At 49.3% G+C, this 23,488-nt stretch overlaps 1 protein-coding gene across 5 annotated transcripts in view; it reads left to right on the forward strand.

Moving 5' to 3' along the window:
- Window positions 1–23,488, forward strand: part of Ltbp2 (latent transforming growth factor beta binding protein 2) — a 96,246-nt gene that overhangs the window by 55,350 nt on the left and 17,408 nt on the right. For all 5 annotated transcript variants that reach the window (XM_035445299.1, XM_035445300.1, XM_035445301.1 and 2 more), the window contains 9 exons: window positions 8,624–8,698; window positions 11,371–11,493; window positions 14,770–14,934; window positions 15,157–15,372; window positions 16,074–16,093; window positions 17,297–17,336; window positions 18,133–18,246; window positions 20,067–20,195; window positions 20,873–21,001. In XM_035445299.1, coding sequence (XP_035301190.1) covers window positions 8,624–8,698; window positions 11,371–11,493; window positions 14,770–14,934; window positions 15,157–15,372; window positions 16,074–16,093; window positions 17,297–17,336; window positions 18,133–18,246; window positions 20,067–20,195; window positions 20,873–21,001 — 1,011 coding nt within the window. The remainder of the gene's footprint in view (window positions 1–8,623; window positions 8,699–11,370; window positions 11,494–14,769; window positions 14,935–15,156; window positions 15,373–16,073; window positions 16,094–17,296; window positions 17,337–18,132; window positions 18,247–20,066; window positions 20,196–20,872; window positions 21,002–23,488) is intronic.

The following is a 23,488-nucleotide window of genomic DNA, read 5'->3' on the forward strand; positions in this document are numbered from 1 at the left end:
TTCTAATGTACAAAAGGACTGCCCTGAAGTCGCAGTTGCAACAGCACAGACAATCCCCTTTTCTTTTAGAGGAATTTCAGAGCCTCATTCCTCAAGGAGATGGCTCCAGGAGTTGGTCTAGACCCACTGTGAATCCCTCCTTCCCCCTCCCTTTGAATGAGTGATACAGCATGTCCCCCAGTGACCTCTTGGATTTAGCCCAATCCCTGCCTTCCTGACCCTAGGGAATTAGTAAAAGGTCCCAGCCCAGAGTCTCTTCGGTGTCCTGCCAGAGTCTGGGAACACACCGCTCTCAAGAGCCACTTTGATTGAGGCCATATTTTTGAGTTTCCATATAAGACAGACATCTGGGTTAACTGGAAAGTTGGCAGCTGCCTCATCAGGCTTGGCACTGACTATGTCAACCCCAAGGCCCCTATGCTGGGACGGGCGGGGCTGGCACTTGGCTCTAGACCTGCGGTGGTGGGCTCCAGCTGTTTGCCACGAGAATATCTTTCCATCTGCCTAGCCTGGAATGGGTTTACCTCAGAACCTAGGCCCCCCTCCCTGGTTCTCCAGGGACTGCAGACTCTGTCCTTCAAGAAAGACAGCATCTTGGGAACATTAATGCCTGCCATTTGCTGAAGCATCACTTCACCTGCATTGTCTCATTTAATTTGCACAAGCACAAGCTGGGGATCTTGAAGCCCATTTAACAGATGGGAAAACACAGCCCTAAGAAGGCTGAAGAACTCCTCTGAAATTACAGAGTGAGGATTGCAAGTGAAGCTAGTACTTAAAGCATAGCATGTCTGATCCTCAGATGGACCAGATCTTATTGTCCTGGGAAAACCTGGACCTGCTTGCAAGAGACACAACCTAGGGGACTAGACTGGGAGGCATACTGAGAGTATGTGCACCATCTTTGTATTTCTTTTGTGGTTGCTGTTCTTTTTTTCTTTTGGTTTCTTCTTTTTTTCAGCCTCATATTTCATGAGTTACTTGTGCATGAAGGATCACGACCATCAAAATTGTCAGGCAGGCAGGTTGGCAGCATGTAATCCAGGCCTAAGTATTAATGGAGGCATGCTCAAATAATTGCCCTATGTAGAAGGAGGGAAGCTGTTTCTGAAAGATCCTATGGAGAAAAAGGTAAAAGGGTAGATGTTTCTAGAAAGCAGAGCTCAACTTGAAACTGAGCAAAGGGGGGGAACTTATTAGAACCTGTAAATGCCCAGCAGTAAAATGCCCTGTGCCTGGAGATACAAAGATCCTCCGTGCAAGAGGTAAACCTATCAAGGACAGATGTTTCAGAGGTGGGGAAGTAGCTTGACTTGAGAGGATGGGTGCCTATGTGTGTGGTTGAAGATTTATTGGGAGATCACAGGACAAAAACTTTGTCCCAAAAACTTTGTGTGATGTCAGTCCTGGGGAAAATTGGGTCTGTGAGGATTTGGGGAGGTCTGGGGCAGAGAACCTTAGGGCAAGTCACAGCAGCAATGATGATAGTATTGTCAGTGTTAACGCTCCTTAGCAACTATTTGGAGCACTTAGAAGGCCTTCGTATTGCAGTGAGTCCTAATGAAGGACCTGAAGTCTAGGTCTGTCTTCTCCTGACTCCTGCCTCTGGCACCCTGTAATTTACTGTCTGTTACTCTTTGTAGGTGGATTTCTGGAGCTCTGGAGTTCTGTAATTCACTGTCTGTAGGTGGGTTTCTGGAGCTCTGGAGCTCTGTAATTTACTGTCTGTAGGAGGATTTCTGGAGCTCTGGAGCTCTGTAATTTACTGTCTGTAGGTGGGTTTCTGGAGTTCTGGCCTTGTGTAATTCACTGTCTGTAGGTGGATTTCTGGAGCTCTGGCTCAGGCATTTAAAAGCTGGAGGACCTCAGCTTGGGGAACAGCTGTACTGGGGTGGGGTTTTTATGTTCTCCTGGACCTGGGTTGAGACACCAGTCCCCTGTCCTGGAGAAATGGGATTTACCGAATTCCAGTCAAGCTGAGCAAGTATTATCTCTGGCTGGGCGGTGTTCTGAGGGCTTCTTCCAAAGGATTTGAAGCCGCCTGGGAATTGTGTCCCAGGCTAAGCTAGCTCCCTCCCTGCTTTGCAGGGGTGGGACTGTGATATGTGGCATCTCTGACCTCCTCCAGGAAGGGTTGGAGCATGGGTGACTAGAACGTGTGAGCTAGTGTCTGCCCAGAGCCCTCTCCACCTTGATGTTTGTAGTGACATTGGCCTCTCTAAGGAAACAGATGGGGGCCATCTTTGAGGAGAATGTCTATTATCATTGAAGGGAGCCATGGCATTTGATCGAAGAGAATGTCCGAAATTGTGGACAGCATGATCATTGCTACGAAGTCGTGGCTATTGTGCTCAGGGACTTAATGCTCATTTAGAATTGCCATAATTCCCCGAGAAAGAGTTTGCCATCTTCTGTATCAGTTACTTTCCTGTAGCTGTGATAAAACACCGTGGTCAAAGGCAACTTAAGGGGATAGGAAGGAAGAAGAGAAGGGAAGGAAGGAAAGACGGCTAGGAGGGAATGATGGGGATGGAAAGAGGGAAGGAGGAAAGAGAAAGAAAGGAAGGAAGAAGGAAAGAAGGAAGGAAGGAAGGAAGGAAGGGAGGGAGGAAGGAAGGGAGGGAGGGAGGGGAAGGAAGGGAGGGAGGGAGGGAGAGCAGGGGGATGAAGGGGCAGGGGAGGGAAAGGGTAGCTAACTCCTGGAATTGAGCCAGTTTTGAAGTTCTGTCTGACATCCATTGTTTCAGCAAAGCAAATCTTCACAGCATCTCACAAACTAAATTCCTGTCCCCACTTCTATGCCGAACTGCCGGCTAAAAGAGAGGAAGAAATGTGCTCCAAATTGGAGTGAAGTCAGGAATTAATTGTGTGTCTGGCTGCCCTGGGCTCCCACACCGTTTCTACCAAAGGAGTGAAGTTTCCCTCCAGCAAACCCACCTGCCTGAGGTGTGCAAATCTGGGGCCAACCTCCAGCCAGTTCAGAAGCCCAAGCCTGGCCTCCCGGGCCAAATATGAGTCTATTCTCCAGGGAAGTGATACATCAGGCACCCTCCATATTCCCTGCGGTGGGCATCTGTCATCACAGGCCGACACTGGCATAGTGTAAATAGCCCTGTGGCCAGACATGTCTTCACTGTCTCCTCCCAGCTCTGCCTGAGGAATCAGGGCCAAAACTGTCTCAGCAATTAGTTTGTCTTTGTTGAGGACTCCTCTGGAGTCCCAGAAGCTGAGGATGGAATGAGCAGGGTAAGACAGACTACAGCCAGGGGTGCTCTGTTCTTTTGCCCCATCTGTGAGTAGCAGGAAGAGCCGGGGATAGGCAAAGGCAAGGGTGGGGACCAGAGATGCTCAGAGCCACACAGCCCTTTTCTTATATCAGAAATACTACCCACACCTGCCCTACACGGTGTAGATGTTTAGAGTTTCAAGATGATCCTGACTGGGCCCTTCAGAGATGTTTTGGCTATGTCAGGTGTCAGAGTACCAACTGTGAGGACCCTGAAGCTCCCCTATATCCTTGACACGTCCACTGGAGTCACACTCATTTTTACGTGTATGTGTGTTGTATCTGCTTGAATGTCTGTGCATGCAGGAGGCCAGAAGAAAATTCTGGATCCCTAGGGCTGGAGTTACAGATGGTTGTAAGCCTCCCTGTTGGTTCTGGAATTCGAACCTGGGTCTTCCGCAAGAACAGCAAATGCTCTTAACGTCTGAGCCATCTCTCCAGCCACCTGTAGCCACTGTCTCTTTCCAGATCTCCGGATCCCAAATCCTCCTCTGAGCTGCTGTTACATTCTTGACCTGGTGTGGCTGTTCATGTTTCCCTCTGATGACTCTGTATGCTGTGCACTTGTCAAACATCTGATGAGATCTTCTAGCCTCAACCTGACACTTTGTTTCCCTTCCTTTTCCTGATTCCTGAAAAAAAAAGCAAGTCGGGGAAGGCCCTGGGAATGGTGTCAGCCTTCCCGCCAGGCTGATACCTTCCTATTGCCTCCATTAGACCCCGGAGTTCTGTGTGTGCACAGTCCCCCAGGCTTGCCATGGAAACATGCCTTTGTTTATCTGAAGCAGTAGATGGCTCTGAATTTCAACTCCGTTAGCTAGCCTTCTGGCATTCGTAATGGCAGCTCCATCCACCCACTGGCTGACCTTAAGCATGCTTCCAGCTTGTGTCTGCTTCCATTCGCTCATCTATGAAATGGGGGGAGAATATTAAGTACCCCCAAGGGCTATTATGAGGGCTAAATACATTGCTATGTAAAACCTTTACAATAGGATCTCACCGGCAGCAAGTCTGTTTTGGGATTTGCTGTTATTTGTTTCTATTTGGTCTGAGTGTCCAGACTGCTACAGGTACTGGGCACTAGAGATGGGGGTCCCTGTCCTTACAGAGCTTATGCTCCAGGAGGGAGACAGATAGACAGGCTAGTGGCCACAACACATGTTAAATGCTATGAGCAGGGAAGGCTGGTACCCTGGGAATGTGCAGGAAGGGCACCTGCCTCCCTCACCCCTATGAGTCAGTAGCTGATGAATTTTCGCCCCAGGCCTCATGGCCATTTGAATTCCTGCTCCTTCTCCCAAGGAGATACATGCTGGTTTTTCAGGACCAGTGCTGGACTGGGCTTCACAGAAGCTGACAACTATCCCTTATGGGTCATTTTGGAAGGTTGGTGAAAGGTATGGAAATATACAGAAATATCTAGTTTAATGTGGAGACTGTTGGCCAAAATTGGGAGATCCACTAGAGATAGTAGCTGGGCCTTCAGGGCACGGCCAATGCACCATTTCTCTTCACCCCAGTGAGAGGAGAGCCTCCTTCCACGGCAGGAGCTCCGTTGTAGAGGGAGCCTGTGCTTCTGTGCCCATAGCTGGGTCCTCTCAGCTTACATGATTGGAGCTCCCACGGTTTTCCTCAGGTTCCAGCAGCTGCTGCTCCTCTTGTTCACAGCCCTAGCCTAGCTCTCTTTCCTCCTCTCCCAGTTATCCGGGGTTTCTGCTCCCTCTTGACATCTAGGAGATACGTCAATATGCCCTGGCCTCTGACGTAATGAAACCTCCCTGAGAAGGTGCCCCCTTCTCAACCCCTCCTCCTTCCTTTCCTCTCCTTTCCCTCTCTGTTTCTCTGGGTGCCTCTGTCTCTGCCTCTCTGACCTTTGTGGCAGAAGTCTGCATTCGATCAACTCAGCTCCTGCCAGCCTTCTTACCTCCTGGTCTGTGCTTTCCTGCTCTGGGGACAAAAACCTTCCTGTTGGTTACTGTTGTGAGAAGCAGACAGGACGGTGTGGCCCAGTGTCCTCAGTACTCAGACATCACACAAATACTAACTTGGCATTACTCCCCAGCCCAGGCAAGTATTCTGAATTATTCTCTCCCACCTTCTGCTCTCCGTAATGTCTGCTGCCTCCATCCAATCTGCCAGCCTTCTGACTTTCTCCTGACAAAGTCTTCTCATTCTCCCCTGCCATCTGTCCTGAATACATACCATCAGGCCCCAGGCCAGGGACGTGTATGTCCCCAGCTTTACTCCCATCCTTCTATCCCATCCTCAGTGTTTCAGAATCCACACTTATCAATCTGAGTGGTGTCCTAGTCCAGACCTTCAGCCTCAAGTGAAACTTTAGAGAAGATGGATCATGTCATTAAATATTAGAACCTCAACTTGTATTTTTTTTTAGTAGTAAAGGGAGCATTAAGCTTTACTGGTTAGTGTATGGCCACACTTGATCTGTCCATATGTAAGACTGTCATGTGTCTTGCTGGGCATGCAGCACACCCTGGGGTGGGGTTTCCAGGCAACTGGCACTCCATGGGTTTGATTATGTTGTGTTACAGTGACTGTGATTCCTATTGCTCTGCTTCCTGGACTTGGCTATTGCCTGGCATTAACTAAGTCGGTCTTGACAGAGCAGAGGAATGACTCTAGAAAATTCCTGCTAAGAGCCTGTGGTCCCAAGAGACTGCTAATGATATAATCATATGCAATCATGAAAAGCACAGCACCAACACTTCTTATAATGACATGTCATCAGCAGAGTACATGTTAAAAACAATGGCCTGTCATATATGACCTGACAAATACAGCAAAAGCCAATTGGCCAAGAAGACTATGTGAGATGCAAAATCTGCTCCCATTGATAACAAACCTCGCCCTAAGTGCCATGAGAAGGGGCTGATAAGTAAAAGCTACGCACTTAGAAAAACATTTGTAGGCCAGGCATGGTGGCACCCACCTAGATTCCTAGCATTTGGGAGACTGAAGCAGGTGGGGATAGAGAATTTGAGTCTGCACTACACAGTGAGACCCTGTCTAAATAATGATAATAATGACAATAATTCAAAGGGTGGGGCAAGAAGAGTTGGGAATTTAGTTTAATGTTAAGTACAAGGCCCTGAGTTCTGTCTTCAGCACTGAAAACAAAACATGTGTAAGAACAAAGACACTCAAAAAAAAAACAAAAAACAAAAAACAAAGACCCAAGACACTCAAACTTGCCTGTGCAATTTAAAGCATCAGTCTTTCCTCCTCCTCCTCCTCTTTTTCTCTGAGAGGGGGGAGGGGGGCGGGTCTCACAGTGTAGACCAGAATGCTCTTGAAAATCACAGAGATCTGCCTACCTCTGTCTTCTGATTAAGGTGTGAACCACCTTGCCCAGAAAAATTGCATTAATTTTTAAATGTTTCATTTTATCTTTATGTCTCTGTGCTGGTATGTGCACCTGGGTGACCCATGGAGGCCAGTAGAGGGCGCGGGATCCCCAGGAGCTAGAGTGTCAGCTCTCTCCTTCCATCCTGTGGCTCCTGGGGATTGAACTAAGGTTGTCAGGTTTGGCGGCAAGTGTGTTGAGCCACTGCGCCATCTCATAGTCTCTCTTATTGGCTTAGGAATTATGACTCAAGTTCTCCCTCCCTCCACCTCTCTCTTCCATTAATGCTGGGGATCAAACCCAAGATGTGACACACTCACAGGGCTGTCACTCTAAAACAATGTTCATGTTTTTCCTCTTCCTATTTAGTATCAATAGGGGCTTTTTGTCTCTGTGATGTAAGAGGAGAGGGATGTTGTGAAATCAAAGCAGGATGCGTGTTAGCATCGGAACACTGATAGCATTTCCTTGTTGGCCAATCTGCATTCAGATGCCTCCTGTGTATCTATAATCATTTCTAAATAAAAAGTTAATAAAACAAGCAAAGCATGTTTGACCATCTGTTATGTTGCAAAATGTGGATGTGGTAGAATGTATACTGCATTAGTATTATAGCTATACATGTGGTTAAAGATGCAGATGAGAAATGATTTTTTTGTTTGTTTTGTTTTTTGTTTTTTGTTTTTTGTTTTTTTTGTTTTTTTGTTTTTTTTTTTTTTGAGACATGGTTTCTCTGTGTAGCTCTGGCTGTCCTGTCACTTGCTCTGGAGACCAGGCTGGCCTCAAACTCACAGAGATCTACCTGCCTCTGCCTCCCAAGTGCTGGGATTAAAGGTGCATGCCACCAATGCCCGGCAATTTTTTTTAGTATTTCAAAAAACAAATTATTTTTATGTGAGACCAGGTCTTGTGCTCTGTCTCAAGCTGGGCTTGAACTTGAGGTGATCCTGCTGCTTCAGCCTCCTGGGTGCTGGGATTATGGGTATAAAGTATTACTTCAATTTCTAAAAATATTTTCATCTATATATACATATAGATATATATATTGTGGACAACATGATATTTTGAAATGAGAATACATTGTGCAGTGGTTAACCTCAAAAAACAAGGTGGGAAGCAATCCAAGAGCGAGTCTACACTGAGTTCTGTCCTGTGCATGCATCTACATGGCACACACCTCCATGTATCACACCCATATGGACATATACATATGCCACACACACATATACACAGACACAAATATGTGTATTGCTTTGCATTGATAGGCATGCTAATCGGCTCAATTATTTTTGTGTTTGTTAGGGGTAGGGTGAGGCTGCTTAAAATCTCAGTGGCTTTCAACTATGTAATTTCAACTTGTTATCAGTTATAGTTGCCATGTTAAATAAGTAGGTCTCTTGAACTTATTCCTCTCTTCTGAAATTCATAACTTTATTTTTTCATTTATTTGTTTGTTCATTTGTTTTGTATGTGTTCATGCTCATGCATGATGTGTATGTGTGGTGTGTACACGCCAGGAGTATGGGTGTGGAGGTCAGAGGATAACTGTGGGAGTTGCTTCTCTCGTTACAATCTGCGGGTTCTGGGGCTTGAACTCAGGCGGTCAGGCTTGGCAGCAAGTACTCTTAGCAGCTGAGTCATCCTACCTGTCCTGAAATTCACACCCTTAGACTACCAACTCTCAAACTACTCCCGCCATTTCCCTCTTTGATTCTGTACGTTTGCCTTTCTCAGATTCCACACAGATATGAGATCAGGCTATATTTGTCTTTCTGTGCCTTCACTCAATATTGCCTCCAAAAATAAGCAAGACAAGCCAGGAGGATCTCTGTGAAAGCAAGGCAGAACAGATGCCCTGGGAGATGTTTGGAGGAACTCAGGCTACTTAGCTCCTGGGACACCCAGGCTGCGACCACTTGGTAGGTGAGCTCAAAGGCCCTCCCATGAGACCTGTCTATATCTTCGCTCCTCAGCCTTTCCAGTGATAGAAAATGGCCAGCTGGAGTGTCCCCAAGGGTACAAGAGACTGAACCTCAGCCACTGCCAAGGTAAGGATGGCCCAAGGACTGGATGAAGCGGGGGTGGGGGGTAGCAGGGGGTGTGATTATGTTTGCTAATGCTGGGTAACACACACCCCAGAAGGGATGAGCACCTGTTGCTGCTTGATAGGTCTCTATTGTATACCTTTAAACCCCAGTTTCTGGGACTTGTGAGAGGGGCTGGTCCTGGGGGTCTTAGAGCATCAGCGTTTACTTGAGGGTGCTGAGAGATGCAGGGCGCTGGGGACAACCATCCTTACCCACTTCTATTTGAACCATGGCTGGAAACCCTATTTCCACCACAGTGGAGCTGAAATCGAAATGAGCTGATGGGAACCTCTGTAGGCTCCTCCCAACAGAGCACAGTTAAATGGTTGGGTCTCCTTCCCAGATGCCTCAGCCCACAGCCAGGGATGGCAGGGAGGCACAGGCGGCAGCGATAGATGGATCATGAAGCCTAATTCCACCCCCATCTTGATGGCCTCGATGATGGATCTGGGGTCAGCTGAGAGGCAGGGGTGGCCTGAATTAGAGCCCACAGAGGGACCAGGCCTAGGGACAGAGGGAGGGGCAGAGTGATGGCTCCGATGATTTTTAGAGCTGTGTTGACCTCTGATCTCCTGTTGGTAATGGTTCTAGAACTGGCAGGATCAGCAGGAGCTGGGGCCACTTCCCTTCAGAGAACTTCAATAACTGGGTGGAGAGCTGTCTGTATGGCTGAGATAAAACTATGCTGGAGATAATATTGTCCCAAATGGCCCTGAGGCCCCTTTCTGAAGTTTTCTCCCAGAGAGATGAACCTGCAGAAGCCTTAGTGACATCTATCTGTGGGGTACCAGGTCACAGAAGGGAATTTGACTAGAGGATCAGAAAAGGTACTCAGTCCAGGCCTAAAGCAGTTGTTAGCCCTGGCTAACCCAGCATTAAACTCCTTTGGGTACAGTGGACCCAGAGTCTAAGTGAGTGTGAGGAGAACTCTTTCTGCCTTTCATTCTTGGAATTTCAATGAGTTCCCTGCCTGTCCTCCACAAAGCTTCAAGGAAGGTTCCCAAGCTTCAACCCCAGAGCGTACCCTACTTCTTCAGCCACATGCCCCATCTCTCTGCTTCTAAAGTTGTGGATAACAAGAGGTGGGTACCACATCCAGTCTGCGTTAGTTGCTAAAGTACACAATGATGGGGAAGACCCAGTTCTGTGACCAGGAGAACACAACACCTAGTTAAACACAACCTGAGAAGGTTTTTGATGGGTGGCATGGGATCCCCTGGTAGTATCTAATCCAGGCTGGGAGGACCAAGGAAGGCTTCCTGGAAGATGTAGCACTAGGCCAGTAAACCACAGTAAACCATAAATTGCCCAGCTGAAGCAGGTGCAGATCTCCCAAGCAGAAGGAAAAGCAGAGGGATAGATAGTTTGGGCTGCCTGAAGCATTTGAGGGACACTGGGCAAACAGCCTGTATGCACACAGGAGGTGACAGTGTCTCGTGAGAATCACCTGCTCACCCATAGTCTTTGGGAGGGCCTTGGATACCGTGCCCTGCTTTAGGGCTCCCTGGAGGAGGTGATGAGGAACCCTGAAGCTTCTGAGGCACAGGGGAGGCAGATCAGCTCGTGTTTAGATGTGTCTAGGCACAAGCTGGAGGTATATGTTCCAGCCCCACCTGCTACTTTCAGTGGCATCGTTTAGGTGCCTCTGCTGCCATGAGACATCCTGCCAAGGACATCCTCTTGGAAGCCATCTTTTGTGACCTCATCTTGTGCTAATTTTCTCAAGGCCTAAGGATGAGCAGTGGTTCTGGTGGCACTGGGCTACCTAAATTATACCCTGCTATGGAAGCAGGTGCTGTTCACAAATGTTTCATGTTCACCATCATTGTGGCAATCGTAGTCCCCAACAGAGGAACCATCACCAAAATGCCCCAACTTGGAGCTCAGAGTACAAGGGTTTGAGCTCCCATTTTGCAACATAACTTTAGACACCAGGACAAAGCTATAGTCCTTTTTTATCCGAGGGTAGACAGGAGCCTCTGCTGGTCTTGGGGGGTCATGCAGTCTGTTTTGGGCAGAGGGTACCAGACACATGCCTTCCTACCCTCCTGCTGATCCTACCCCTTCCTTTTCAGCCCTTCAGCTCTGTCCCCCCAGCCTCTTCCTTCCAGCCCCCTGCACACCCACCCTGCAGAACTGCTCAGGAGCTCTTGAAGAAAGCTAACCACAAGGGACTTAGTTGCCCATCTGCCACCCTCCAATCTGAACAGTATTGTCTTCCTGTTTCCTCAATCCCCATGCCATATGCCAGAGTCACCAAGAACTGAGTCACTCTGGGCAAGTTACTCCTGGAGCTTTTCTTCATCTATAAAACCAGGACAGAAGAACCAGATAAAACTGTCTGTAAGGTTAAAAGGAGTGTCATATCCAAATACCCAAAGAGCATGAAGCATACAGTAGGCACTCCATAAATGTTAGCTTTCAAGCTGAGATGGTTACTATGTGCCCTTTAGTGAAGCAGTTCACAATTGTTTTACTTAATTATTCTGTCATCACGGTCAGGTGGTTGTTATCATGATCCATGTTTTTCGAGGGAGAAAGCCAAGACGCACAGAGAGGTTTCACCCTGCATGTGTGCAGCCCCCTCCCAACCATCTGGCCTCAGCTGCATGGACATTCTTCCACCCCTGCAGATATCAATGAGTGCCTGACCCTGCGACTGTGCAAGGACTCAGAGTGCGTGAACACCAGGGGCAGCTACCTATGTACCTGCGGGCCTGGCCTCATGCTGGATCCATCGAGGAGCCGCTGTGTATGTGAGTGATGGTGGGGCCAGGGGTGAGAGGCAACCTCCAGGGGCACAGTTCAGACCCAGAGGGGCAAATTTCCCAAGACTTCATGGCCTCGTGCCCAGGGCTAGTGTCTGCTATCAGCTTGGAGTTGGGACTGGAAGTTGCCTCCTCACTTTCTACTGGCTTTTTCTTCTAAAACTTTTCAAGGGTTCATGTTTTCTGTCTTGTTTTTTCTCTCTAATCATTTCCATCTTTTTTTGCTGTCCCATTGTCTTTGAAGGTGCGTGTTGTCTGGCTGATCCATAGCTGCTAATTAACCTGCCATGCTAGCTTAGCAACATGGTTGGTCACATGGCTACTACTTTTTTGTGTGTGTATGTAGGTGTTTTGTTTGCATGTTTGTCCATGTAATATGTGTGTGCCTTATGTCTGCAGAGGCCAGAAGAGAGCATTTGATTCCCTGAAATTGGAGTTACAGATAGTTGTGAACTACCACGTGGGTGCTGGGATTCACACCCCTGGACCTCTGGAAGAACACCCTGTGCTCTTTACCACTGAGCCATCTCTCCAGCCCCCGAGTGATATTTTTATGTACATGGTAGAGTGGTGTTACTGCTGTACCCCAGAACCTTTACATTGCTCCATGGTCCCTTTTGCATATAGCCCCACAACCACGAACACATGCATCTCATGAGTTGTGACCTTGCATTGTGCATGTGTGTATATTCCCATATAAACTCCAGTGGCTGTTTCCAGTGACCTCTGTGGTTTCCGGCGGACAGAGGCCCAGGCTGGCAGGCCCTTCCTCACCCCCCTGACAGTAGAACTGATTCCACAAGGAAGGCCTGAGCAGAGCACAATAAAATCAGTCCCTACAAGACCTCAGGAACAAGGCGACCTCTGGCTCACAGAGCTCTCTGGCTGACAAAGTACCTGCTATTGGATCTGGGAAGGTCATAGGAGGAACAAAACTCTGCTGCCACCCAGAGGTAGTGGCCTGTAGAAACGGTGGCTGGACCTGACATCTCTAGGGACAGGAGGCAGTGAGAGCCCAGAGTAGGAGAACCAGGATGGTGAGAACACATCTGTCTGCTTGTGGTGGCAATAGTACATAATTAAGGCCCCAGGGACCTTATGGTCTTTCCTTTTCCAGGTCATTTAAGGTTCCTTTATCAGGCTGGGTATGGTGGTGCATGCTGTAACCCCAGCACTCTGGAGGCAGAAGCCAGCCTGGTCTACAGAGTGATATCTAGGTTAGCCAGTGCTCCATAGCAAAACCCTGTCTCAGAACAACAATGGCAAAAACAACACAAAACAAAGCTTTCTTTATGAGGATGCTTAACACCCAACATATCTGAAGGCCAGGAAGACACCCCAATACAGCAATATGGAGAAGCAGAGAGACTCTGTCCTTATTTTCTCTTCCTCCCAAAGTCTCTTCCCTCCAGCTTCCTCCAAGGATTAACGCCCCCCCACACACACACACAGGTGGAGAAGGCCAGCTGGTGACTTCCTGCCACCTGACTAGGGCAGTAAAACCATCTCTGATCGCTGGACCAGCTTTCTTATACTCCATCTTGGGATCAAAGAGATAGAGCCTGTTCCCACAGTAGCCCAAGGGAAGTGGCCACTGCAGCCAGAGATGCCCCTGTGGATCCAGGGCTCAGGGGCTGATGGATGTGTGTGTATGTAGTACCTGACCTTTGCCAGGGTATGGTTGTGTGCCTTGCTGCATTTCATCTCTACGACCCTGTGAAGAAGGCTTCTTTGGCCAGGAGTCACAGAAACACAACTCCCACCGCTTTAACTGATGAGCAGAGCTAGTGGCTAGGAAGTGAGAGGGGGGACAAATGTGACCTTGTAGGTTGAATCCAGATCCCCACGGTGCCCTTGGAAGTCTCTTGCTGCTTCCTGTGTTGGTTTCCTAGCCCCTTCAGCGGTGGCCTCCACATGCCCTAGGCTCTCAGCCTTGGACTCCCAGTCTGAACATGGGCACTTATTTTCTTTTAAAGTATTTTGTGTATATCAGTCAGATCCCATGGTAGATGGCTGTCAGCCATTTGTGGTTGCTGGGAATTGAACTCGGGACCTCTGGAAGAACAGCTAGTGCTCTTATCCACTGAGCCATCTCTCCAACCCCAGGCACCTGTTTTCTAATAATACAAGAAAAGTCCCAAGCTGAGCAGTAGGGGGCTTACTTTCTCAAGTGCCTGTCCCTATCCCAATCACTGTGACCAGGGGTATCTATGTCAGTCCTTCAATCAGGAAGTGGCCCAGGGGAAGGGGAAAAGGGAGGGGTAAGGAACACCTGTAGAGAACAAGTCTTTTCTATAGCATTGGCACACATCCCAGGTAAGCCTGAGTGCCCGAAATCCATGGTACACCACCATCATTATTCTACGCTAAAGAAACCCAGGCCCAGGGAGCTGTGTAACTCAGCAGGTAGCAGATAATTGAACTGACCAGGACTCCTCAGAATCATTAATTCTCAACTTTAGCTGTTGCTGTCATTACCTCTCTGTCCTCTGATAGTCTGGTTTGCCTCTAAAGATTTAAGTGTCTTTCAACCTGGTTGACCGTATCTTTTCCTACTGAGACAATAAGCAAGAGACTGTTTTTTAATATTCACTTGCTTTTAGCTCCATGGGGGTTTATGGATTCAATAGGGTTTTCTTTCTCTTTTTCTGTCTTGTGTATATGCGTAGTGCTGGCAATGAAATCCAGGGCTTTAGGCATGCCAGGCAAGGGCTCTACCACTGAGCTACACACCCAGATTCAGTACTCAGTTGTTTAATTACATGAGCTATCTATGCATCAATTCAACATGCATTATTAAACAACCATATACACCAGACACATGGGTGACTCCAGGTGACAAAGATGATCCAGACAAGGTCCCTGTCCTCAAAGTTCTCTAGCATGTCTTGGGTACTCAGCTTGTCTCATCTTCCCAGAAAGGCTGTCTGTGGCCCTCAGAGCACGCTGCCCTCTACCCATCCTGAAACACACACAGAGCCCTCTAAATACAGAAGGTTGAGATAAACAACTCTATTCCCAGGTCCTGCTCGCACATAAAGGTGAGAACATAGGGTGGAGTCAGGTAGCTCCCAGGAGCAGATGTGGGAGCACTCCACTGCTGCCATTCCTCCTAAAGTTCTTGTGAGCATCTGAACTTCCAGAGTGAGACATGAGCTAGGCTAGTCTTGATGCCTATGGCTGACCTCACCTCTGTCCACTGCCTTCTGTGCTTTTTCCACCCACTGGCCACCTGCCCCTTCCCACACGCCCTGTCTGTTGCAGCGGACAAGGCTGTCTCCATGCAACAGGGACTATGCTACCGGTCACTGGGGTCTGGCACCTGCACCCTGCCTTTGATACAACGCATCACCAAGCAGATATGCTGCTGCAGCCGTGTGGGAAAAGCCTGGGGCAACAAGTGTGAAAAGTGTCCCCTCCCTGGCACAGGTAACTCCATCCTCACCCAAGCCCTGGCCACTAGGCTACTTCCTCAAAGCCAGTGGCCACTTCCCCAGCCAGAAGGCTCAGTCCACACTTCCATATTCCAGACCTGGGTCTCTCCTTGCAGCCACAATTGTCTTGTCCGCTTGAGGGAAGGAAGCAGGGGAAGGAGGCCTAGGCTTCTTGCAGGAATGGCACAGCTCAGTTCATCGTCTGTCGGTTTTTTAGAGGCCTTCAGGGAGATCTGCCCTGCCGGCCATGGCTACACCTACTCCAGCTCAGACATCCGCCTGTCCATGAGGAAAGCCGAGGAGGAGGAACTGGCTAGCCCCTTAAGGGAACAGACACAGAAGATCAGTGGACCCCTGCGTGGGGCAGCAGAGAGACAACCACTCCGGGCAGTCACCGACACCTGGATTGAGGCTGAGACCCTCCCTGACAAAGGTATCTGAGCTGGGGGAGATGCCTAAGGATACCCCTTTTCCTTACAGTTCCCAGGACAGTAACTTCAGCATGGTTGCCTGGTTACCCAGACTCACAATGTATGGGCCAGGAAGAGCCTCTGTTTGAGCTCTCCGGCTGGTGCTCTGGAAAACTTATGCCCAGGTCACCTAGTACAGGAAGCCTGGAAGCTATTAGACCAAGAAAACTAGGAGATTGCCAGAATTACTCCAAGAATCTGTTACAGAGAAGTGAGGGCAGAACTCAGTGGCCATAGACGCGGACACTAGCCCAGTCAGAGGCAACACATTCCCTTCCTAGCAGTTCCCCCTTAGTCCATGGCCCAGAGTAGGGAGGATGGACAGTAACCCATATGATCAGGGCCACAGGGAGGAGGTCTGTTGTGGGTCTAATGAGGCTGGCCGATGGGGACTTCTGTCTCTGGAGACCTGGAAGGAATGCGGGAGACTGCCTTCAACTGACAGGTGAGTTGGGCTGCCTGTATGCTCTCTAGCCTTGGATTTCTGGGGTGGTTGCCCCCAAAGGGAGTTGACAGGTGAGGCAGGTAAAAAGAGCTGTGTGCTGTATGCTGCTCATCTTGCTAGGGATCCAGGGAGAGTGTGTAGACTATGAAGGCCGTGAGTGGAGGGCAGAAGGTCGCTTCCTCCCCTCCTGGAACTCATGTTGTCATCTTCCTTTCCCAGGTGACTCTCAGGCTATTCAGGTGAGTGAGTCTTCCTGCCAGGGAGTTGGATTGGGGTGACAGAGAATGACATAGACCCCGGGCGTAGTCGCAGGAGAGCAGAAAAGAGGGGTGGGGTACATATCGGATGGAGTCCTGGAGAGATCACAGAGTGGAGTCAAAGACCCATTTGACTGTGTAGTTAGTCCTGGCTGCCATTCAAGCTTGAGCACTCACTGTGCATGAACCCTAGAGCCGGTCCTGAATCTGGCATGTTTTGTGAGCGTGTTTAACACATACCCTCTGTGGGGAGCTCATGGGAGAGCAGAAGCATGGCTGTGGATACCTCAAACCATTTCACTCAGGGAAGGGCATCTGGCCCCCTTCCCTGGGCCCAGAATCCTCCTGTGCATTCAAGACCGAGCATCTCTGAGAGCCTCCAGGGGAGTGAAGCTGCTTTATCCTTCTCTCTAGTCCTTGGCCAGTCTGCTCATTCCTACTCATCTCCTGTTGGTGATGAGCTAACCTGTCTCCAAGCACTGTTTCTCTAGCCACCTCGATTCCCTGCTCAAGAACCATGTGCTGAAGCTGGGCATGGTGGCACACACTTTTAATTCCGGCACTTGGGAGACAGAGGCAGGTGGATCTCTGAGTTCGAGGCCAGTCTGGTCTACAGAGTGAGTTCCAAGACAGCAAAGGTTACACAGAGAAACCCTGTTTCAAAAGCAAAACCAAGCAAAATAACCACATGCTGTTCTCTCAGGCCAAAGCTTCCCCTTCGTGTCATCACAGTCCCAGCAATGCCCCAGTGCCCTTCTGACCTTTGCTGTTCTTTGCTTCCCTGTGCCCCATCTGTCTCCGTCCATAGCTATGGCAAGGGACGCTGAGTATGGATGGCTATGACTCCTGGCTTCGCCACATTGGCGTTGTGGCCCTGGATGGTCTAGTTAATCTCTGCTACTTCATCTATGACATGGGGGTCACAACTTTGATAAGTGCTAATGTTCTGCTGTGTGGCCGACACTGAGCTGGTACAGGACATACATCTAACCGCTGCAACTTACAAGGAAGTGGAGCTGGTCAGTAAAGATCCTGGATAGAAAATGCCTAAAGAATACACGCCAGCAGTAAAAACTCACTAACTGAGAGAGTTGGACAGGAAGGGGGTGGGGTAAATGAAGGAGAAAGAAACGTGTCCTGGGGTAACAGATGAGGTCCCCACAAATAATCTTCATTTCTGTGCAGATCACAACCAGCATTCCCCACCTACCTGCCTGGGTACCAGGTGAGTTCCTCTTCCTAGACATTCCCAAGGGGGAGAGAGAGAGAGAGAGAGAGAGAGAGAGAGAGAGAGAGAGAGAGAGAGAGAGAGAGACTTTAGTTTTAGTCATGGAATGACTACCCGTGAAGTGGCCCGTGGGGTTCAAACCAGAGGTAGTGAGTGACATAGCATGTGAGCACTCTTTCTGGGAACCCTGAGTCCCTAAGGAACTGTGCTGTTAGTAAGAGATCCCATGATGCTTTGCTAGTGTTTCCCTACCCACCAAACTCTTAATCTCATGATGCCACTCAGCATGTGAATCAGGCCAAAGAGGAGGCACTAGCTGAAGTAGCAGCTTGGTGGGGCTCCAGATCTCTTTCCTCCAGGGGCCTCATCTTCTCTCCTGACCCTGAGGTGACCTCTCACCAGAACTGGGCTCAGAGTCAAGGGATGCAGAGTTTCCCCTGCCTTGATGTGGCCATGACACCTGCTGCTTCCATGTCAACTGGGTGCTTGTGCTTGCAGTACCACTGTGTAAACTGCAAGATGCATTACAAGTGAAAGCAGAGTGTTAAATTGGGCATCAGGAGATGGGGGCAGCAGTTCTGCCTCCAGTAAGCTGCCTGGCCTTAGGCAAGGAACCCTTTCTGCACTCCTCCGGTTCTTTTCTATAAGGGGAGGAGACCAGATAAGCCAAGAGAGGGTAGATGGTGGGAGCCCTTAGGTGCCACTTTTAGTTCATGGGAGTCTGAACATCAGAGAACACAGAAAGACCACTGCCAGCCAATGGGCTCCTCTTCCTCCCCTCTGTCCTCTCCAGGGGATGCCACCAGAAGACCGGCACCATCTTTGCCTGAACAGGGCATTCCAGAGAGTCCGGAGGAAGAGAAAGTGATTCCCTCTAGTAATGTCCTGGTGACACAGAGTCCCCCAGGTAGCTGCAGCAGACTTTGGAGGCTCTTTGCCCCCACCTTTGGGAGATGTGGCCTAGAACCAAACTCTGGGGCAGGACTGTGAATGGAGTTTCCCTCTTGTCTTTTCAACCATGTGAATAATCTCCAGCAACTCTGACCAGCTGTGGCCCTGTCCTGATCCTACAGAGGGCACAGAGCCTACCTAGAAAAGACAGGAGCCTGCCTGGGCACGAACGACCCTTGGAGGGATGGCCCTACTCAGAGGACTCCAGGGAAGCCATGGAGCTTCCTGGAGCATGGGGTGGGGGCTTCTTGAAGAATGGAAGCTCATAGAGTAGGAGGTGAGGTGACAGGGGGTTGAGTCAGTGAGGGTCCTGGAAGTGAAAGTCACCTGCCACAGAAAGAGGTTTGAGGGAAAGGACGGAGTTATATTGCACAAGGTTGTTTAAGTGTCCAGAACCTGTGTCTGGCTCCCTCTGCTCAGCCATAGCGATGAGGGGTGGTATGAGGGAGATGCCTAGCAAACCCACCTCGCTGTGGAATGTGCCTTCTACAAAAGTTCAAGAGAAACAAGGCTAACACTGTAGTATTGTCACCACTTTCTCTGTGCACATGTGTGCCCTTTTGCTTGCCCTCTCTAGGGACTATCTGTGCCCTTAGCTAGAGGGTCACCTTGAGTAGGAGTTGAGGTGACTGGAGTTCTGGATTTCCTCCAGTGAAAGGGGAATGCCTGCAGCCTGGTGCAGAGAAAGTCGCAGGTGGGAGTTGGCTTGGCTTTCCCCAGAGTTCTCAGCTGACCTCTCCCAGGATTCAGAGGAAGTCTCCTGGGACTCCAGGGAGCATCCCCTTCCAAGTAGGCAGGAAGGGCTGAGTGCGTGGGGCTCCACTGGGGAGTGCTGAGACTGACAACTGAACTATTCCTGGAGGAAGGACCACGATACAGTGAAGCCACACTGAGCTCGGCACTCGGCCCTCAACCATGTGGGTGGCAGGGCCTGCAGCAGCAGCTTCGATCTTGTGTCTGGTCCCAGCTGCCGTCCTGCTGTCTTCCAACCTCACATTCCGAGTGGACATTTGGAATCTGGCTGGGGACTACTAGTACAAACTTGGAACCAGGCTAGAAAGATGATGACCTTGCAGTACAGGCCACTCTAGACATTCAGTTCCGTGCACATTAGCAATGTCATGAAGCTCCCCTGTGTCCCAACTTGGCTACTTCTGACCTACTCCAGTGGGGCTTCTGGGTTCTCTTAGTGTGGTGGGATATAGGATAAGACAACAGGGTGGACATAGATTAAAGCAGTGCTCCCTTATTGGTTTATTGGTTCATTGGTTCATTCATTCATTCATTCATTCATTCATTCATTCATCCATTCATTCACTCATCATAAGTGTCAGGTACTTCTCAAATATTAAAGATACAAGAAAAATAAGCTAGTTTCTTCAATCTGTGTAGCCTATTCACTAGATCTGTCTGTCAGTCTATACGAAAATGGGCAAGAGCTTCTGGGGTGGGTAACCCTGGTCCTTTGAGTAAGAGCTGTGCCCGCATTCAGGATGAGGGTGAGAGTAAGAGGTCATTTGTAGGAAATATGGGTTACTAGAAGTCATTAGGTCTCTGTCAGAAGAAAGCACCCAGGTGGCTCAGAGACCAGGCACAGGTCCCATGAGTCTTCTGAAGTCATGTTATGCGTTGGTATGAGAGGGCATAATAAAGGTAGGTAGACGTCTCATGGTCTTTTGAGGCCCCTGAGCCTGCCCCTGTTCTCTCCCCACCCTGCTGTAGCGCCTTCACGCACCCTTCACTCAGCCGTCATCTCTGCTTGCTCCATTTCCGCAGGCCTTGATCCATGTTTTGCTGGGGCCTCTAACATCTGTGGCCCTGGGACCTGTGTGAACCTTCCAGATGGATACAGATGTATCTGCAACCCTGGTTACCGGCTCCACCCCAGCCAGGACTACTGCACTGGTATTTACAGGGTATCCTGTGCCTGCTGAGTGGTGGGGACAAATAGGAACAGGGTGTGGGAACTGAGCCAAGAGGCCAGGCTGCATAAGATCCATGTAAGGTGCTATGGCTGATGAGCTTAGAAGAGCAGTCCCTGTGGGCTCAGCTAACTAGACTTTAACTTAGGCTATGATCAGGCTATGAGGGCCACCAGACTCTGGGAGAAAGGATCCCCCTGCCAGAACTAGCACCTCCCCACCCCCCCATGTGGCCATGTTTCTGTCTGCAGAGCAGATCAAGGCCTCACCAGGGCTGTCCCTTGGGAACATGTTTGAAGCCAAGATAAATCATCAGTTGTGTCATTCCTCCCTGGTTAGTATTTTTGTGTAAAGGATAAACGTTCACTGTGGGCTTGAAGGAGAAAGGAAATGATTATAGGGCCACTGAAGGAAGGGGACAATGGGCAGGGAGGAAACACTGGTCATCATCACCCAAGGACTCCTAGTGCCTAAGAGGCCCCAGCAGGTTGGCCTGTGACTTTGGCCTTGGAGACTTTCATCTCCGCCTCTGCCTCCTCCGCTCCCCTGCCCCTTCCATGCCATACAGCACCATCCTCTAGTGTGGGTAATTTGCTGTCAGATGCCCAGAGAAAAGTAAACTGGCCTCCATGACCTCCCTCCCTTCCTCCTTCTGGTCAGATGACAACGAGTGTCTAAGAAACCCCTGTGCAGGAAGAGGGCGCTGTGTCAACAGTGTGGGCTCCTACTCCTGCCTCTGCTACCCTGGCTACTCACGAGTCACCCTAGGAGACACACAGGAGTGCCAAGGTAAGCCAGGCCTGCCTTAGGCCTGGGATGGGCATAGGAGAACACCTCTTGGGTAGGCCCTACAGTGGGAGTGGAAGAGAAGGCAGGCATGCCGAGTATTACCATTGTGTTTCCATTGGGGAGTATCAGACTGCATCTGGCCTTGATCTGGGAGGGAGCTGAGCTTTTATGCTGGGATCACAAGGAGGAAGAGGAATCCAGAAAATGGCAACATTTGCAAAAGCCTTGAGGAATTGTGTGGTTGGAGCCAAGACGAGGCCAGAGACTTGGCTGGTGATGGGGTCCAAAAGCCAAGACTCAAGTGACAAAGAAGCTTTCCTTTTGGGGAATGGGGGTGAACCCATGAGGATAGGAGCTTGAACTCTCAGACCAAGGGACATTTGGGAGAAGAGTTCTGGTCCCCAGCAGTGGGGATACTTGCAGGCTTTGACCTTCTCCCAAGAAGGCCTGGCCACAGTTAGGCAACTCTCGATAAGCAAGCTTCCTGCATGTTTTAGTTAGGGTTACTGTTGCTGTGATGAATTCCCATGACCAAAAGCAACTTGGGGAAGAAAGCGTTTATTTAGATTACATATCCTGAGTCAGTGCATTGAGGGAAACCAAGGCAGAAACTCAAACAGGGTAGGGACCTGGAGGCAGGAGCTAATGCAGAAGCCAAGGAGAGGGGTTTCTTACTGGCTTTCTCATGGCTTGCTCAGCTACCTTTCTTGTAGAACCCAGGACCACCAACCCAGGGTGGCTCCACCCACAATGGGCTGTGCCCTCCTACATCAATCACTAATTAAGAAAATAACCTTACAGGCTTGCCTACAGCCTGATCTTATGGAGGCATTTTCTCAACTCCCTCCTCTCTTATGACTCTAGCTTATACAAGTTGACATAAAACCAGTGCACACTGTGCAAACCCTTTTATAACTCAGAACACTCCTGTATATTTTAATGAAAAACTTCATGAAGAAATAAGGCATATCTTCCACACAGGGCCTGGAGACCCAGAAGCAGCTGGGAAATTTTCACTTTGAGAATGGCACTACCTGTTCTAGGAGCTCACATTTCTGGCACTCGTCAGAGGCTTGCTTGGCTGTGATCACAGGTTCCCCGGCATGGTCATGGAGTAATGAGTCCTTCCATTGGCAGAGTCTCCTCAATGTCTGATTCCAAGGATCTGGCCTTCAGAATCCAAAGCCATCCAACTCCTCTCACTTCATTATGTGAGGAAGGAGGTAGAGAAGCCCCACTTAATAGGAGTGTGAGGAAACCGGGCCTCAGCCAGTACTCCAGCTCTGACTGAGAGGCCACGTACCAGGCAGGCCCTGTGCTAAAGGTCTGAAGACAATCAAATGCATGAGCAAGAATAATGACACTATCGAGTTAGATGAGCAAGCAACTGGCTATAGCAGAGAATTTGGGAAGGTTTCTGTGAGGGGGTACTTGAACTGGGGTAGAATAATAACAGCTCCCATTTAATGAGCGCTTATTATACACTAAGCCCTTTGTTACAGAAAGCCCATCATTCCCACCCTTGCAGTCCTCATTCCCACTTTCTGCTTTAGCAAATGAAGCTTCGAAAGGTAAGTTGAAACACCCACAGACATCACACCTAGTTACAGCAGCATTGGACGCAGATCAAAGTCACGCCATCTCCAAAGCATGGTTTGCTTCCTGTGATCTACTCCTTTGCATGCAGGGGACCAGGCACCTGAGGAGCAGCAGCAGGAGTAGACGGAGCTGGGTAGCCCAGGGAAAGGCAACCATTTCTGCATAGGCTAGCGTGGGGGCAGGCCTGGCATGCCCTGGGAATTATGTTGATGTCAGGGTAACATCAATCAAGTGTGGGCTTGTTAATAGAAGTGGCAATGGGTGAGGCCAGTCTGTGAAATGACCACAGTGCCAAGCTGAACTTCTTGGCCATTGCCCTGTGAGCAGTGACTGCCAGGAGGGTGTGTTAAGAGTAGATGGCTCTGTCACCTGGCTGTTGGAATGTAGGTAACACATATGGCAGTGTTCAGAGCAGATGGCAGAGCCAGAGGAAAGACAGGGGATATGGGCTTTCCAGGCTTCATGAAACCTGGGTGGGTGCTGTGGTGAGAAGCCCTGCTCTCTGTAGACCCAATCTGGGAGCTAGCCATAGGCAAATTATGGCTGGTACAGGGATTGGTATTGCCAGGACTGATCCAGACAAGCGGCTCTGTCCTGTGCCAGCCTGGTGTCTGCATGTCTCTGCCAGCCCTGACAGCTGTAGGAATGGGAAGAACCTGAAGTCAGCCGAAGTGCTTCTACTGCTGGGGCTTGGCTGCCACTTGGAAGGCCCTAATCCAATTTAGCATCCACTTCCTAAATTTTGCCAGTCTCACAAAAGCAGCGTTTCATTATTTTAATCTAGCATTGACTCGTATGTACAAAATAATCATTCTGAGCCACTACATGTTTTAAGTTAATTTAAATAGAAATAAATGTGAATTATTTAAATATTAAGAATTTATTTAA

The sequence above is a fragment of the Cricetulus griseus genome, chromosome 5 (genome assembly GCF_003668045.3).
Source record: "Cricetulus griseus strain 17A/GY chromosome 5, alternate assembly CriGri-PICRH-1.0, whole genome shotgun sequence".
Taxonomy (NCBI): Eukaryota; Metazoa; Chordata; class Mammalia; order Rodentia; family Cricetidae; genus Cricetulus; species Cricetulus griseus.